We start from the raw sequence: 16066 nt of genomic DNA on the forward strand, positions 1-16066 counted from the left end.
AGTTTCAATGAGATCACCTTTCATTCTTCAAAACTGTTGAGAATGCAGATCCAATTTACCCCAATCTCTCTTTATAGAACAATCCTACCATCCCGGGGATAAGTCTGGTGAATCTTCAGTGCACTCCCTCTGCGGCAATAATATCCTTCCTGAGAGGAGACCGAAACTGCATACAGGACTCCAGGTGCAGTCTAACTAAGCTCCTATACAATGAAGCAGGATCTCATGGTTCCTGTGCTGTGCTGAAATCTTGTGACAAAAGCTAACATTCAGTTAGGCTTGCTAATAGCTTGCTGCACATGCATGTTAGCCTTCAGTGACTTTGTTCTCCTTGCCTAGGGGACAAAAACCAAAGCTATGCCTACATTGAGGGCATTGGTGGGTGTGGGGTATTGAAGAAGGATCTGTCCATAGGTTGATAACGTTTGGACACCTGAAGCACACAGAAAAATCTTGTACTAAAATAATTCAAATTTGGAACATTTCCTGGTTCCCTCCTCACTTTAAATAAACTTGCAATCTTACTCTTCTTTAAGTTCCCAGAAAGCATAGTCCAAAAGGGTTAATCATCTAAAGTTTGGAATGAAGAAGGTGTGAGGGGTTTGGGGGATGAGTTGGAACAGTATCCAGAATCCAAGAGAAATTGTAGATGGCTGGCTGCAAACAATTTGCTCCCAGCATTGAACCGCTGCCAATGTAAACAGTTGAGAATTTGTCAAAGGTTGGCAGATAACTTTGTGGTTTGTAGAAAGTGGTGAGTCAAGGCAAAACTTCAGCCTTTCGAGACTATAAATAGTCTGCTCTGAAGACAGAAGAACAGCATAGAGTAGCAACAGCTCACCGCAGACAGAGAGAGCAAGACAGCATTGAGCCAAACGTGCCCAAAGTACAGCTGTATGCAGTTTATCATGAAGGGAAGAGCTATCTCTGCTGCTGCCCTCCTCTTCATCATTGCTGCCTCTCTCTGGGGCATTTCACAAGGTCAGTAAGCCGCTCGGAGGTGAGGTGTAACTGAGGTATTTCAATAGAATAACTGGGGGTCGGGCGAGAGAAACTGTTTCCAGAGGCAGATTGCTGAGAACATATTTGAAGATAAGTGGAAGGAAGCCAGGAGGTGGGAGATGTGGTGGGGGAGTTGGGGTGGAGAAGAGATTTTTTGTTTTCTTTTTCACCTTATAGTCTCGGATGCATTGCCTGCAAGGTCAGTGGAAGTAGATCCAATAGTAACCGTTAGAAGGGGAACTGATTAAATACTGGAAGGAATGATGTTTGCAGGGATATGGGGAGACAGAGCAGGGACAATGGAACCGATTAGCTAGCTCTTTCAAAGAACCAGGAGCACAGATATGATGGACCGAATGTAATGCCTCAGCAGGCTTGGCAAGGCTAATTCCGGAACAAAAAGGGAAGGGAGAAGTCCATGGATGCAAACAGGATTTCCAAGAAGAATTCCTGCTCAATATGCAGCATAATTTCCCACCTTCCTTCCCTTTCTCCCTCCGTTTCCATTCCGAAAGCCTGGGCTGGGTTTCCCAGTAGCTCCATCACCCTCTCTGCTGTGGGTTTCCTGTCGCCAGGTGTTTGCTGCTGATTATTGAATGCATCTTAACTCTCTGTTTGTTCTTCCTTCTAGCTAGCGAGAATAGCATGGCTTTGCAGGATTGCTGCCTCTCGACCAGTGCAAACAAAATCCCCTGGAAGATCGTGCGCAGCTACCAAATACAACTGCCCAGCGATGGCTGCAAAGTCCACGCTGTTGTGTAAGTGCCGAGTCGGGATTCTCCATCATACCTTCTCCCACGCTCAGGTGCCATTGACTCAAGAGGAAGCCACTCAGCCCATCGGGTTTGCAACTGCTGCCAATCCCAGGCACCCTCTCTATTCTTTAACCCCTCTCCACCTATCTTCTCCTCTATCCATCTTCTATCCGCCTCCCACTCTCTCCCTATTTATTTCAGAACCCCCTTCCCCTCCCCCTTTTCTGATGAAGGGTCTAAGCCCGAAACGTCAGCCTTTCTGCTCCTATGATGCTGCTTGGCCTGCTGTGTTCATCCAGCCCTGCACCTTGTTGTCTCGGATTCTCCAGCATCTGCAGTTCCTACTATCTCTGGTTTATCTCCCTGTCCAGTTTCAATTTCAAAACAATTCCGCTTGTCCATTTCCAGCCCCTCTCCACGGGCAGCGAGGTCTGGCTCACGACCACACACTGCATAAATCTATGACCCCTCGTTCATGTATTGTCAGGCAATGAGAAGCGTTCTGATGTGTCCTTTTATCTCAAACTCTCGTATACCGCAATCAAATTTCCCCTTGATCTCCTTTGCTCCAAGGAGAACAATCTCAACTTCTCCAACCTAACCTTGTCACTAAAAACTCCTCATCCCTGGAACCACTCTGAGTAACCTCTCTCTGTATCCTCTTGAGGAGTTTTAGACCTTTCCCAAAGTGCAGCTCTGAATTGGAGGAAATTCTCTAGTTGGGACCTAACCTAGGAAGAGCATCCCTGCTTCTGTACTCAGTGTCTTGATTTATGAAGCCAAAAATCCAATCAGTTTTGCTAGATGTCTCGCCACTTACAAAGATTGATGCACATGTCCCATCAGGTCCCCCGTCAATCTCTACCACTGCATCATTAAGTCTGTACTGCCTTTCTCTATCCCATCTGCCAAAATGCATCCCCAAACATTTCTCTGCATTAAATTCATCTCCTGCTTGCCTGTCCCTACTGCCAAACTATCCATCTTTTCCTATTTTCCACTTGCGGGTCCAGACTGGGAATGGTTCTCACCCTAAAGGGCAGGAGCTCATGCCTGAGACCGGACACCAATCCTGGGAAACTGTGGAGGTCGTCACTTCATTGCCATTCCTGAAGTTACGAGATGCATGCATGCACACACAAGTACATGTGTGCATGTGCACAAATAACACCTCATACATACTCACATGCTTGAGTACAAGCATTAATTTTACCCTCCCCTATCTTGGGGTATTTGATACTAACTCACCCAAACCAATGTCGAGATAGCTGCCCTGATTTTAATGCACTCTCTGAACGTTTGGTGTTTTGGAGCTTTAAAATGGAAGAACATTTGTTGAAAATGTCACCCCAAGAGATGCAGGAGTAGGGGAGACAGGCTGCAGCAAGGCCCCTCAAAGTTTCTTTCATCACCTGAGGTTTTGAATACTTGGTTAACCCTGACCCTTCACCTTCCCGACAGGTTCCTGACAAAAAGGAATAAATATCTGTGCAGCCCCCCAGGGGAAATGTGGGTGAAGAAACTGCTGAAGAAACTCGATGACAAGAAGAGAAGGAAATCAAAACTTGGTCAGAAAAGGAGTCAGAAGAGGCTCCAGACTAAAAGGTGAGAGTTACGTTTCATTGCTTTGCCTCTATGCACCTCCAAAACCCACACTACTCCCTGCTTCCCACACACACTCTCTCTCACCTTCTTAGATATCTCAATCTTCAATTCTTTCCCAAATATCCTGCCCTTTCAACCTCCACTCCCCAACACCATCCCAGTCACCTTTTAAAACACTCCCCCCAGACCCCCGTCCCTCATCATTGGTTCCACCAGTGCTGCCCCATCCATCCAAACCATTCCCTCTCAGTGCAGGCTTCAGTTAATTCACAGATGTCAACCAGCAGGGTCTTTTTGCCATCTAACACTGGGCGATCGTTGGGCTGAGACTATCTTAGTGAAAGAAAAACAAGCAGGACAGATGTATACATCATCCTCCCAATAAAAACCACTCTCCCCTCAGACCCATGTACACTCTCCCTTTTACTGACTCCTCCCATACCTCAGTGTACATTCTACCCCCATCACTGACACTCCCCACCCATTTAATCACCCTCCAGCATTCCCGTGTACACTCTCCCACTAATCTAAAATTCAGTCTTCCAATTCTTGTAACAAATATTAACCTTTTCTTTCCAGGAATTCACAGGCATGAGGAGAGATGATGGTCAACAAACCTTTCGATTCGTTCCATCTGCATTAATTGGAAAAAGAACTAACATATACCAAAGTTGTCAACATTACTTGAGGTCAGACTGAGGGATGTATTCGTTTGTAAATCTGACACTGACCAATCATTTTTCCAATCCCCGCTCCTGTTGTCTTATTGTTGAAATTGGATTCAGAATGAACAGTCTCACTGTGATGCCAAATGAGGTTGCCCCTATACAAAACTGGTACCAAATTGGCACTGAATTTGAATCATTCATAGAGAGAGCCCAGGAAAATCTTATTTGTGTGATCAGCAGATTTTTTTATATATAAAGAGAGAGAGCTTTAGTCTGTATCTAACCCCATACTGTCCCTGTCCTGGGAATGTTTCATGGGGACAGTGTAGGGAGAGCTTTTTTTTCAGTTTAAGAGACTACAGAGAGCTTTACTCTGTATCTAACACCAAATAATCCTTGTCCTGGGAGTGTTTGATGTGATACGGTAGATGCAGCTTTACCCTGTTTGCACCCTGATGTTTGCAAAATCCAGCAGGAGTGGGGTTAATGTAATTGCAGATTGGTTTTGCCATGCCCTGAAACACAGTGATTGATTTGGATAATGCAATTGACTCCCTCAATTCCACATCAATCCTGTGTTTAAACACATTGTCAAAGCCAATGAGCCATGTGCTTGTCGGCAGGAGTGAAGGCGCTTTTATCTGGATTGGGAACAATTCCATTTCCTTAGCAACCCGCGCCTGCCCTCAATCGAACCAGTTACTGAGGCTGAGCCAATGAAATCAAACAACCCGTAATGTGACTGAGGGAATGACACAAAGCTGAATCCCAACATAATGTGAATACTGATGTTGAATGTTCAATTAAACTCTGTTGCCTCTCTTCCTTCGCTACACAAGGGAACAGCACCTACTGATGCATCTGTCCCCCTGCAGTCTCCATAGTCTTTAAAGCCCATCATGTCTTGCTGTTTTGTGGGATCTTTCTCTGTACAATGATATGTGCCTTCAGAAACATTCTGTTCCAATCTTAATAAGCTGTATGATTGGACTGTGTCCTCTGGTTTAAAGCTGAATTGTTTTGAGTTTCCAGCCTACAATTTTGTGATATTTTGTAGTTTTGTAAAAATGAATAAAGATCATTTGATATGTAAGTCTGGTCTGCCTGTACATTTCTTTCTCTTTGGGGAAAGCTGGAGGGAACGGGGCCTGGTTTTATCCTGTGACACAGTCTCAGGAATCCTCCCTGATTCATGGGACCAAGTGGTGACCATTCGGCCCCTTCAGCCTGTTCTGCTGTTCAGGCAGATCATGTTCGATTGGTGCATCAACCCTGACCCTGACCTCACACTCCAAATACCCAGGCATGCAGAAAGGTTTCAATCTGCACTCTTCCATCGAAACCTGCACTCACCAACCGGCAGGGGGAGGCCAGGCTCAGTGCGAGGGGAGCAGGTGTAGCTGTGTCAGGTTTGTTGGGTAAGGAGTGAGGTAGAACGGTAAGGTAGAGGAGACATTGGTGAGATGGAGGGTGAGTTTGGAGGGAGAGGGGTGAGGTTGGTGAGGTAGGGGGGAATTGCTGAGGTAGGGTGTTGAGGTTGGCAAGGTGGTGGGGGTAAGGTTAGTAAGGTAGCGAGTTGAGGATGGTGAGGTATGGTAAGATTGGTGAGAGGGATTGAGGATGGTGAAGTAGGGAGGTGAGGTTGGTGAGGTAGGAGGGTGAGGATGGTGAGGTAGGGAGGTGAGGTTGATGAGGTAATGTAAATTTGGTGAGGTTGGTGAGGTAGGGAGGTGAGGCTGGTAAGGTAGGAGGGTGAGGATGGTGAGGTAAGGAGGTGAGGTTGGTGATGTAATGTAAGATTGGTGAGGTTGGTGAGGTAGGGGGTTGAGGTTGGTAAGGTAGGGAGGTGAGGCGGTTGAGGTAGGAGGGTGAGGATGCTGAGGTAGTGGGGGTAAGGTTGGTGAGGTAGGAAGTTGAGGTTGGTGAGGCAGTGGGGTTAAGGTTGGTGAGGTAGGAAGTTGAGGTTGGTGAGGCAGTGGGGGTAAGATTGGTGAGGTAGGAAGTTGAGGTTGGTGAGGTAGGAAGTTGAGGATGGCTGTGCACTCTGCCCACTCTCCAAAAATTATTTCATTGGATACAAAGCAATTTTTGGTCGACTGAGTTTGGGGAAAGGGAGCATTAAAACCAAACTTATTGTCTTCTCTCCCTAAGTTTGCAGCATTCATTTTTTTAAAATCATTCATGCGGCCAGGCCAGTGTTTATTGTCCATCCCTAACTGTCCAGGGCGCAATTAAGAGTTAACCACATTGCTGTAGATCTGGAGCCATGTGTAGTCCAGACCAGGTAAGGATGGCGGTTTTCCTCCATAAAGGACATTAGTTAACCAGCTGGGTTTTTCCTATAATCAGTGGTGGTTTTATATCATCATTAAACTCTTAATCTCAGATTTTAATTGAATTCAAATTCCACCATGGTGAAACTTGAACCTAGCTCCCCAGAACGTTACCTGAGTTTCTGGATAAATAGTCCAGCAATAATACCACTGGGCGATTGACTTCATATCAGATAACTAAAGAGAATGTTGAGTCCCATAACTATTCATTTCACACACTGGTCTTGTCAATGCCTCCTTTTCCCAAGTGAACAATTCAACCCTTCAGCAGGTTGGCACACTGCCATCACCTGAGTAAATGCCAAGCACAAAACAAACCCACTGTGACCACAAATTATCAAACAAATTGCAGAAAGCATCAGCTGGGTGAGATAGTCAAAGCACGAGCACCAGATCCTTGCTCCTGGCATTTCTTGAAACAACTAAACCAGCAGCAGGAGTGCCTTCTGACACAACAGCTGGCACACTGCATACATTTTCCTTTCATAGGATATGGGCGTCACTGGCTGGGTCAGCATTTGTTGCCAGTCTCTAATTGCCCCTGAAGAAGGGTCACCAGACCGAAAGCATTAACTCTGATTTTCTCTGCACAGATGCTGCCAGACCTGCTGAGCTTTTCCAGCAATTTCTGTTTTTGTTCCTAATTACCTCTGAACTGAGTGGGGTTTGCTGAGCCATTTCGGAGAGCAGATAAGAGTCAGCCATATGGCTGTGGGTCTGGAGTCAGATGCAACAATCGATGATGGTTTCATGTTCGCCGTCCCTGATAATGACTTCCAGATTTTGTTTAAATGAATTCAGATCTCCCAGCTGCTATGGTGGGATTTGTATCCATGTCTCAAGAGCTTTAACCTGGGCCCCTGGACAGTGTCACCACCTCACACTGGTCTCCCAGCCCAGAGATGGGTCTAAGGTTACATCCCAAAACAAGAATATGACCAGGAGATAATCACATGATTTCTGCACAACACAGACAGTCTTGCATTTAGATAGCTCCTTTCACAACACCAAGATGCCCTGATGTGCTTCCCCATTAATGGTGTGCTCTCAAAGTGTTGTTACTGTTGTAATGTAGGAAACATCCTCACCTCAACCCTGATCTCCATTCTTCCCCTCACCCTTAGCCTGACCCCAGCTCTCAACTCTGACCCTGTATCCTCCTCAAACCCCTGATTCTTCATCCAGTTCCCTCTCAACATTGATCCATATCCAGTTCCCACCCTGCCCTATAGTGCCCTCACATTAACAGTGACTGTACCCACACCCTGTCCTGCATCAAGCTACTGTCCTCCCTCAACCCTCATCTAAATGTGCACCTACAATGGCACTGAAGTATGGCGACTCTTTACAAGCAGATTGTCTCCTTCTGTCTGTTATATTCTGTCTATTCGACTCTTTTAGAACTCAATTCTAAGTCTGTCAGAACTACTAACAATATTCTGTTAAATCTAATTTCAGGTCTGGTTATCTTCCGATCTTCGGGAACACCGCACCCCATGCCCCCATCCCCCAAACTGACTTGAATGGACCTAGCCCAACAGAGACCAGGACCTCCCAGATCCTCTGAGTGTGTGGACCCACGGGGCTAGACTGGAACTATAACCACGACAACAGAGACACTTACCAGCTTCTTGAAGGCCCAACCCGCACATCAATCGGAGATCCGACTCCATGGCCCTACCCGACCCTATGGAATACCCAACATGGAGGGCCAACCAGACCGAGAACGAGACTGTCCAGAGCACAGGAGGCTGCAACTACTCCCATCGGGCACGCCCACTTACCTTCTGGAATGGCAGATCATCCAGTCCCATTCCCGGACCCAACCAGAAACAGCCTCTTCCCCAGGAAACGGGGGAGACGCACTGGCCTGCAGGTGAGACTGAAACAACGCGGTTTCAAGATCCCCCTCCCCAGCATACTCTTGGTAAATGTCCAAGTCATTGAAAACAAGCTGGTCAAACTTAAAGTTAAACTCACCTTCCAAAGGGAACTGAGACACTGTTGTTTTACAGACACAAGGCTCACTCCTGCTACACCTGACTGTGCCTTACCACCTGGGGGCTTCTCAATTCCCCAAATGGACTCACAGTATCCTAGGGCAAGACAAAGGGCAGCGGGATCAACACCACTTGGTGCTCAGATGTGATGACCCTAGCAACTTCCTGGCAGTAAATATCAGCAATAATCTGTCCTTGTCCATGCATGTCAACACTACAGTCAAGAAAGCACACCAATGCCTCTACTTCCTCAGAAGGCTAAGGAAGTCCAGCATGTCCACAACGACTCTTACCAAGTTTTATAGATATACTATGGAAAACATCCTATCTGGATGCTTCACAGTGTGGTATGGCAACTACTCTGCCCAAGACCACAAGAAAGTACAGAGAGCTGTCAACACAGCCCAGTCTATCACACAAACCAGCCTTCCATCCACTGACTCCGACTACACTTCCTGCTGCCGCGGGAAAGCAATCAACATGATCAAAGGCTCCCAGGTTTAAGAACAGCTTCTTCCCCGATGTTACAAGACTTATGAACAGACCTCTCATGTATTAGAGTCGATTTTTCTCTACACCTTCTTTGCTGTAACACTAACATTTTGCGTTCTGTTCTATTACCCTGATGTACTTATGAGAGGTATGATTTTTCTGGCTAGCACACAATACAATACTTTTCACTGTATCTCGGTGCATGTGACAATAATAAATCAAATTAAATCACCTCTCTCCAACTGACACCCCTCACTGCCCTCTCCCTCAGACTGCCTGCCACTCTTCATACTGCGTCTTTTTCACTCACTTGCAACCGTTGCCTGGTACTGCCTCTCCACCCATTTAATCCCACTGCTCGCCACATGAGAAACCCGGAGCAGCAAAATCCCAAGCTCTGCCAGACCCTCTCCCCAGTGTTAGAGAAGGTCCCTCCAAATCAAGGGTCTATCTTCAGGCCCCAGTTACACACATTGGCATCCCATGGAGACATGGGAGCAGAAGGGATGCGGTGGGAATATTTAAGATCTAATGGAGCAGTATTACAGGCAGAGAGCATTGAGCCTGGAGTCCAGTCTAGAGTTGAGTACAGCACATACAGAGTTAATTTCCACATCCAGAAATGTTATTATCAAAAGAATCACAGCATTATTTATGGCACCTTAGGTAAACAAAGGTGTTGGGCACAGGAAAAAGAGAAGGAATTCAGAAACACCCAGGTGCCAAGAGAGTGAAAGCACCTACTGAGATGTTCATTGATCAGCTCAACAATGTGCAGGCTCCAGTCGACCTGAGAGACTGGAATGGTAAACAAAATGAGCAGTTGGAGCCAAATGAGGTGGGAGGCAAAATTTTGGAGATTATGACATTTGGAACAGATTGAACAGGAAGGCAGGAGCGTAGCACACTGTCCTGTGGAGGATTCCTATTTGTCAGATATTTAACCAGAAGACACAGGAACAGAAGTAGACCATTCAGCACATGCTCCAGCCTTCAGTGAGATCACCTCCCCTCAACAGCTCTGTACAGATTCTCCTCCACCAAAACCCCGTCACCCAGACACCACTTTTTCCTCCTCCATCCACCCTCCCCCGCCCCTTGATCCACATTCCCCTCCACCGATCCACACTACCCTGCACCACCCTCCATCCACACTGCCGTACATCCCCCTCCATCCACACTCCCCCTCCACCCACACTCCCCTACCCCCTCCATCCAAACTCCCGTAGTCCCTCCCCCCACACTCCCTCACCCCCTCCATTCACATTCCCCATCCCCCCTCTGTCCAGATTCCCCTCCTGTACTGTCCATGATGAATGTGTTCGCTGGATCTTGGTCACATCATGTGATTTGTTGCCTCCTTTTAGATACGGATCTCCAGGGCCCTCCCAGTCTAGTGTAGTCGAAACAATGTATGAGTTATCGAACAAGAAATGGTCTTTGCCTTGCGTGAGATGTAATTTATCGCACGATGGCAATCAGGGACAATTTACATGTGGCAGTTAGACCATGTTACCATGACAATGTTAGCATGACTATGAGGAGATCCAGGAATATAGGTCTGTCCTCTTGTGATCCTCAGATGTTCAGCTCCCCAAATCCATACGATATCATTATATTGGTGGAGCTTAATACGCTGGTCAGGATGAACTCTTTCAGAAGTGGACACCTCAATTAACAATGTGCTGCATTGTCTGTGCCATCCACATCTGCTGTGGAAGAGCCACGGCCAGTTCCCTACGTTAGTTGGTACAAGGGTCTTGCTCCTATGTGGGCGAGGGCACAGACTGTGAACACAATGAATGAACTGACCACAGGAGGCGATGCTGAGTGCCATTCAAGTGGGAGGAGAAAAGAGAAACATAGCAATAGGGGATAATACAATTAAAGGAATAGGAACTGTTCTCTGAAGCATGGACAGAGTCCCAAAGGATGTGTTGCCTACCTGGTGCCAAGTTTAAGGACATCTCTTTTTGGCTACAGAGGCACTTCCTTCCATTGACTCCATCAACACTTCCCACTGCCTCGGGAAAGCAGCCAACATAACTTCCCAGTTATACTCTATTCCACCCTCTTCCGTTGGGCAGAAGATACCAAAGTTTAAAAACATATACAGATTTAAGAACAGTTTCTTCCCCGCTGTTAGTAGACTTTTGAACTGACCTCTCATATATTAGAGCTGATCTTTTTCTGCACTTTCTCTGTAGCTGTAACATTGTATTCTGCATTCTGTTGTATGGGTCCTGATGTTCTTATAGAGGTGTGATTTGTTGTTTAGCACACAAAACAATACTTTTCACTCAGTACATGTGACAATAATAAATCAAATCAAATTAAAAAGGTATAAAGAGGTTGAATAAGTGGGGAAAGATTTGGCAAATGGAGTAAAATGTGGAAAATGTGAAATTGTTTGTTTTGACAGGAGGAATAAAAAATGTGATCTAATGAGTGGTGAGAGGATCCAGAGCTCAGAGTGATCTGGCTTTCCTGCATGAACTTCAGAATGCTAGTACGCAACTACAGCAAGTAATTCAGAGAATTAATGGAATGTCATTGTTTATTGCGAGGGGAATTGAGGTTATCGGTTACACAGCACACTGGGGAAACCACAACTGGAGGACTATTTACAGTATTTTTTATAGAATCCACAGTGTGGAAACAGACCCTTTGGCCCAACAAGCCCACACCGACCCTGAGAGCATCCCACCCAGATCTATCCCCCTATAACCCCAATCTACACATCCCTGAACACTATGGACAATTTAGCATGGCCAATCCACCTAGACTGCACATCTTTGGACTGTGGGAGGAAACCAGAGCACCTGAAGGAAACCCACGCAGACACAGGGAGAACGTGCAAACTCCACACAGACAGTCGCCTGAGGGTGGAATTGAAGCCAGGTCCCTGGCACTGTGAGGCAGCAGTGCTAACCACTGAGCCACCATGCCGCCCTTATTGGTCACATTATTTACAGAAAGATGTAAATGCATTGGAAGTAGTTCAGAGAAGGTTTACCAGCCTAATTCCTGGATTGGAAAGGTTGGCTTAAGAGGAAATGTTGGGCAGATGGGGCTTGTATCCACTGGTGTTTAGAAGAGTAAATATAAAAGATGCTGCTGAGTCTTGATAGGGTAGACGTGAAGAGGATGTTACCTCTGTGGGAGAATCTAGAACATGAAGTCACTGCTTAAATATCAAGGGTAGCCCATTGTAAATAGAGATATCTGTAAGTGCTGAATGATATTCTTTTCTCTCAGAAGATTGAGAGTCTTTGGGACTGAGTCCTTGGTATACAAAAAGCAAGATAAATCAAACCCTAGACAACAAGGTGCAGAGCTGGATGAACACAGCAGGCTAAGCAGCATCATAGGAGCAGAAAGGCTGACGTTTCGGGCCTAGACCCTTCATCATAAATCAAACCCTGCCTCACCACCAGCTTCTCAAGTACAACTAGGAAAGGGCAATAAATGCTAGCTCAGCCAGTGATGCCCACATCCCACCAGTGAATAAAAAAGCTGAATTCCTAAAAATGTGGCAGAAGCAGAGGCTTTAAATATTTTTAAAGTGAAAGTAGATGAATTCTTGAGAAACAAGATGAAAGGTTATCAGGGATAGGCAAGAATGTGGAATTGACACTTAATGGTAAGGTCCAGGGAAGTGTTGCTGAACAAAGAGACCTTAGAGTACAAGTTCATAGTTCCTTGAAAGTGGAGACACAGATAGATAGGATAGTGAAGAAGGTATTTGGTATGCTTGCCTTTATGGGTCAGTGCACTGAGTATAGGAGTTGGGAGGTCATGTTGCGGGTGTACAGGGCATTGGTTAGGCCACTTTTAGAATACTGCGTGCAACTCTGTTCTCCTTGCTATAGGAAAGATATTGTGAAACTTGGAAGGGTTCAGAAAAGATTTACAAGGATGTTGTTAGGGTTGGAGGGTTTGAGCTAGAGGGAGAGGCTAAATAGATTGGGTTTATTTTCTCTGGAGCTGAGGTTTATAAAATAATGAGGGGCATGGATAGAGTAAATAAACAAGGTCTTTACCCCAGGGTGGGGGAGTCCAAAATTAGAGCGCGTAGGTTTAAGGTGAGGGGGAAAGGTGTAAAAGGGCTCTAAGGAGCAATTTATTCACACAGAGAGTGATGCATGTATGGAATGAGCTGCCAAAGGCTGTGGTGGAGGCTGGTACAACTACAAAAATTAAAAAGCATCCGGATGGGTAAAAGAATAGCAAGGATTTAGAGAGCCAAATGCTGGCAAATGGGACTAGATTAATTTAAGATATCTTGTCGGCACAGATGAGTCGGACCAAAGGTTCTGTTTCTGAACTGTACACCTCTATGATTGTGTGACTCTATGACATTAAAGTCCGCTCAACTATCATCTTAATAAATAGTTGGCTTGAAAGACCGATTGTCCCACTCTTACCCCAAATCTGGAAGTTTATATGTACTAAGAGAGCACAGCACTGTCAGAGGGTCAGTGCTGAGGGAGCGCGGCACTGTCGGAGGGTCAGTGCTGAGGAAGCGCCGCACTGTTGGAGGGTCAGTGCTGAGGGAGCGCCGCACTGTCGGAGGGTCAGTGCTGAGGGAGTGCCGCACTGTCGGAGGGTCAGCGCTGAGGGAGTGCTGCAGCAATAACTCGCTCAGTGATGCCCAGTTTGGGTTCCGCCAGGGCCACTCAGCTCCTGACCTCATTACAGCCTTATTTCAAACATGGACAAAAGAGCTGAATTCCAGAGGTGAGGTGAGAGTGACAGCTTTTGACTTCAAGGCTGCATTCAACAAAGTGTGGCATCAAGGAGCCCAAGCAAAACTGGAATCAATGGGTATGAGGGGGCAAACACTCCTGGTTGGAGTCATACCTGGCCCATAGGAAGATGGTTGTGGTTGTTGGACGTTAGGCATTTCAGCTCCAGGACACCTCTGCAGGAGTTCTTGAAGGTAGTGCCCTATCCATCTTCAGCTGCTTCATCAATGATCTTCCCTCTGCCATAAAATCAGAAATGGGGGTATTCGCCGATGATTGCACAATGTTCGGCACCATTCACAACTCCATGTTCAAAGGCAACAAGATCTAAATAATAATTTCCTGAATTATTTGCTGTAGCTGCATACTAACCATCTGAAATTCATGCAGGAAACCCAGATCTCTCTGAGCTCGGGATCCTCTCACTGTATGATAGGCTACTTCTTTATTCTCCCTGACATAATGAATAATTTTACATTTTTCCACAATTTATTCAACTTCTCTATAACTTTTGATTTGACTTGATTTATTATTGTAACATGTACTGAGATACAGTGAAAAATATTGTTTTGCATGTTAACCAGACAAATCATACCTTACATAAGTGCATCAAGGCAATAAAACAGACTCCGGGCTTGGGCTGACAAGTGGCAAGTAACATTCATACCACACAATGCCAGACAATGACCATTTCCAATAAGAAACAATCTAACTATGCCACTTGACATTCAATGGCGTTACCACACTGAACACGTCACTGTCAATATCTTGTGGTTACCATTGACCAGAAACTCAACTGGACCTGCCACATAAATACTGTGGCTACAAGGGCAAGTCCAGAGGTTAGGAAGATTGCAGCCAATAACTCACCTCCTGACTCCCCAAAGCCTGTCCACCATCTACAAGGCACAAGTCAGGAGTGTGATGGAATACTCCCCACTTGCCTGGATGAGTACAGCCCCAACAACACTCAAGAAGCTCAACACCATCCAGGACAAAGCAGCCCGCTTGATTGGCACCACATCGACAAGCATCCACTCCCTCCACCACCAACGCTCAGTAGCAGCAGTGTGTACTATCAATACAAATTTACCAAAGATCCTTAGACAGCACCTTCAAACCATGACCACTTCCATCTAGAAGGACAAGTACAGCAGCTAAATGGGAACCCCACCACCTACGAGTTCCCCTCCAATCCAATCACCATGCTGACTTGGAAATATTTCATCTAATTCCGATATCATCGAATTAATGTCAAATCTTTTATGAACCCTCTCCAGTTTTAATAATATCCTTTCTATTACAGGACGACCAGAACTGCACGCGGTACTCCAGAAGAAGTCTCACCAATGTCCTGTACGACCTCAACCTTCAAAACATTGACCCTGTCAAGCCCTTCATAATTATAGAATTTTTTTTTAATGGAATCCCTACAGTGTGGAAACAGGCCCTTCGGCCCAACAAGTCCACACTGACCCTCAGAGCATCCCACCCAGACCCATCCCCCTATAACCCACCTAATCTACACATCACTGAACACTACAGGCAATTTAGCATGGCCAATCCACCTAGCCTACACATCTTTGGACTGTGGGAGGAAACCGGAGCACCCAGAGGAAACCCACGCAGACAGTCACCCGAGGGTGGAATTGAATCTGGTTCCCTGGAGCTGTAAGGCAGCAGTGCTAACCTGTGACACAGCTCCGAGCAATTTGCATTCCAAGAGCAGCTGGCATATTTCTTTGACTAAAGAGATATTAGTGAAACAGATGGGTTTTTGCAAAAACAGTCACCGCCACTGAACCTAGAGTTTAATTCCGTATTTATAAAACAAATTTAAACTCTAGCAACTGCTGTCGTCAGTTTCAAACCCATGTGCCAGTATTTCTGAATTACTAATCCCATGATATTACTACTTAACCACCTTAGCTCCTGAGCTTTTCCCACTAGGTTATATGACAGTAAACACATTTCTGGTCGTGGTACATAAATGTTTTCCAGTGCTGTGTGTCATTCTTTCAATCTCTTTAAACTTTTGTCCTCTGCTTTGATGCTTTTCTATCTCTATTTCCACTAACTTACGTTATCAGGCCATCCCTGATTTGGAAAACCAGAAGGCTGTTTTTTTCTTGTTCTTTTCAGAAAGAGCAGGCTAACAATACATTTTAGCTCAGGGTTAGGCATAAACAGATGCTGGCTGACCCCTGAGCGTTTTCAAAGGTTTCCCTTCTTGTTTTTGATTTCCGTCATCTGCAATTGTTTTTTCCAGTTACTCAATTGTAATCTGAATTTCTAGCATAGGAATGTTGCCAGGCAGGGTCGAGTAGGAGACAACAAGGTGCAGAGCTGGATGAACACAGCAGGCCAATCAGCATCATAGGAGCAGGAAGGCTGACGTTTCGGGCCTAGACCCTTCATCAGAAATGGGGGAGGGGAAGGGGGTTCTGAAATAAATAGGGAGAG

The 16066-nt window shown here is 45.8% G+C and overlaps 2 protein-coding genes across 2 annotated transcripts in view; both read left to right on the forward strand.

Annotated features, from left to right (window-relative positions):
* Positions 1 to 798: 798 nt before the first annotated feature.
* Positions 799 to 5123, forward strand: LOC109912125 (C-C motif chemokine 19-like). The gene is made up of 4 exons (XM_020511510.2): positions 799 to 981; positions 1634 to 1760; positions 3219 to 3362; positions 3942 to 5123. Exons 1-4 carry the CDS (start codon positions 897 to 899, stop codon positions 3955 to 3957), a joined length of 372 nt encoding a protein of 123 aa, XP_020367099.1. The 5' UTR covers positions 799 to 896; the 3' UTR covers positions 3958 to 5123.
* Positions 5124 to 8034: 2911 nt separating this feature from the next.
* Positions 8035 to 16066, forward strand: part of LOC109912131 — a 25974-nt gene continuing 17942 nt past the window's right edge. Inside the window, exons 1-2 of the mRNA XM_020511516.2 lie at positions 8035 to 8239; positions 9545 to 9693. Coding sequence (XP_020367105.2) covers positions 8035 to 8239; positions 9545 to 9693 — 354 coding nt within the window. The remainder of the gene's footprint in view (positions 8240 to 9544; positions 9694 to 16066) is intronic.

The sequence above is a fragment of the Rhincodon typus genome, chromosome 3, assembly GCF_021869965.1.
Source record: "Rhincodon typus isolate 14 chromosome 3, sRhiTyp1.1, whole genome shotgun sequence".
NCBI lineage: Eukaryota > Metazoa > Chordata > Chondrichthyes > Orectolobiformes > Rhincodontidae > Rhincodon > Rhincodon typus.

What these genes read in the sequence shown, in the direction of transcription:
- LOC109912125 (XM_020511510.2), top strand. Translation starts at nt 897, where the DNA reads ATGCAGTTTATCATGAAGGGAAGAGCTATCTCTGCTGCTGCCCTCCTC. An exon ending in TCTCTGGGGCATTTCACAAG is followed by an intron (nt 982 to 1,633) that starts GTCAGTAAGCCG and finishes TCTTCCTTCTAG; the next exon opens with CTAGCGAGAATAGCATGGCT. An exon ending in TGCAAAGTCCACGCTGTTGT is followed by an intron (nt 1,761 to 3,218) that starts GTAAGTGCCGAG and finishes CCTTCCCGACAG; the next exon opens with GTTCCTGACAAAAAGGAATA.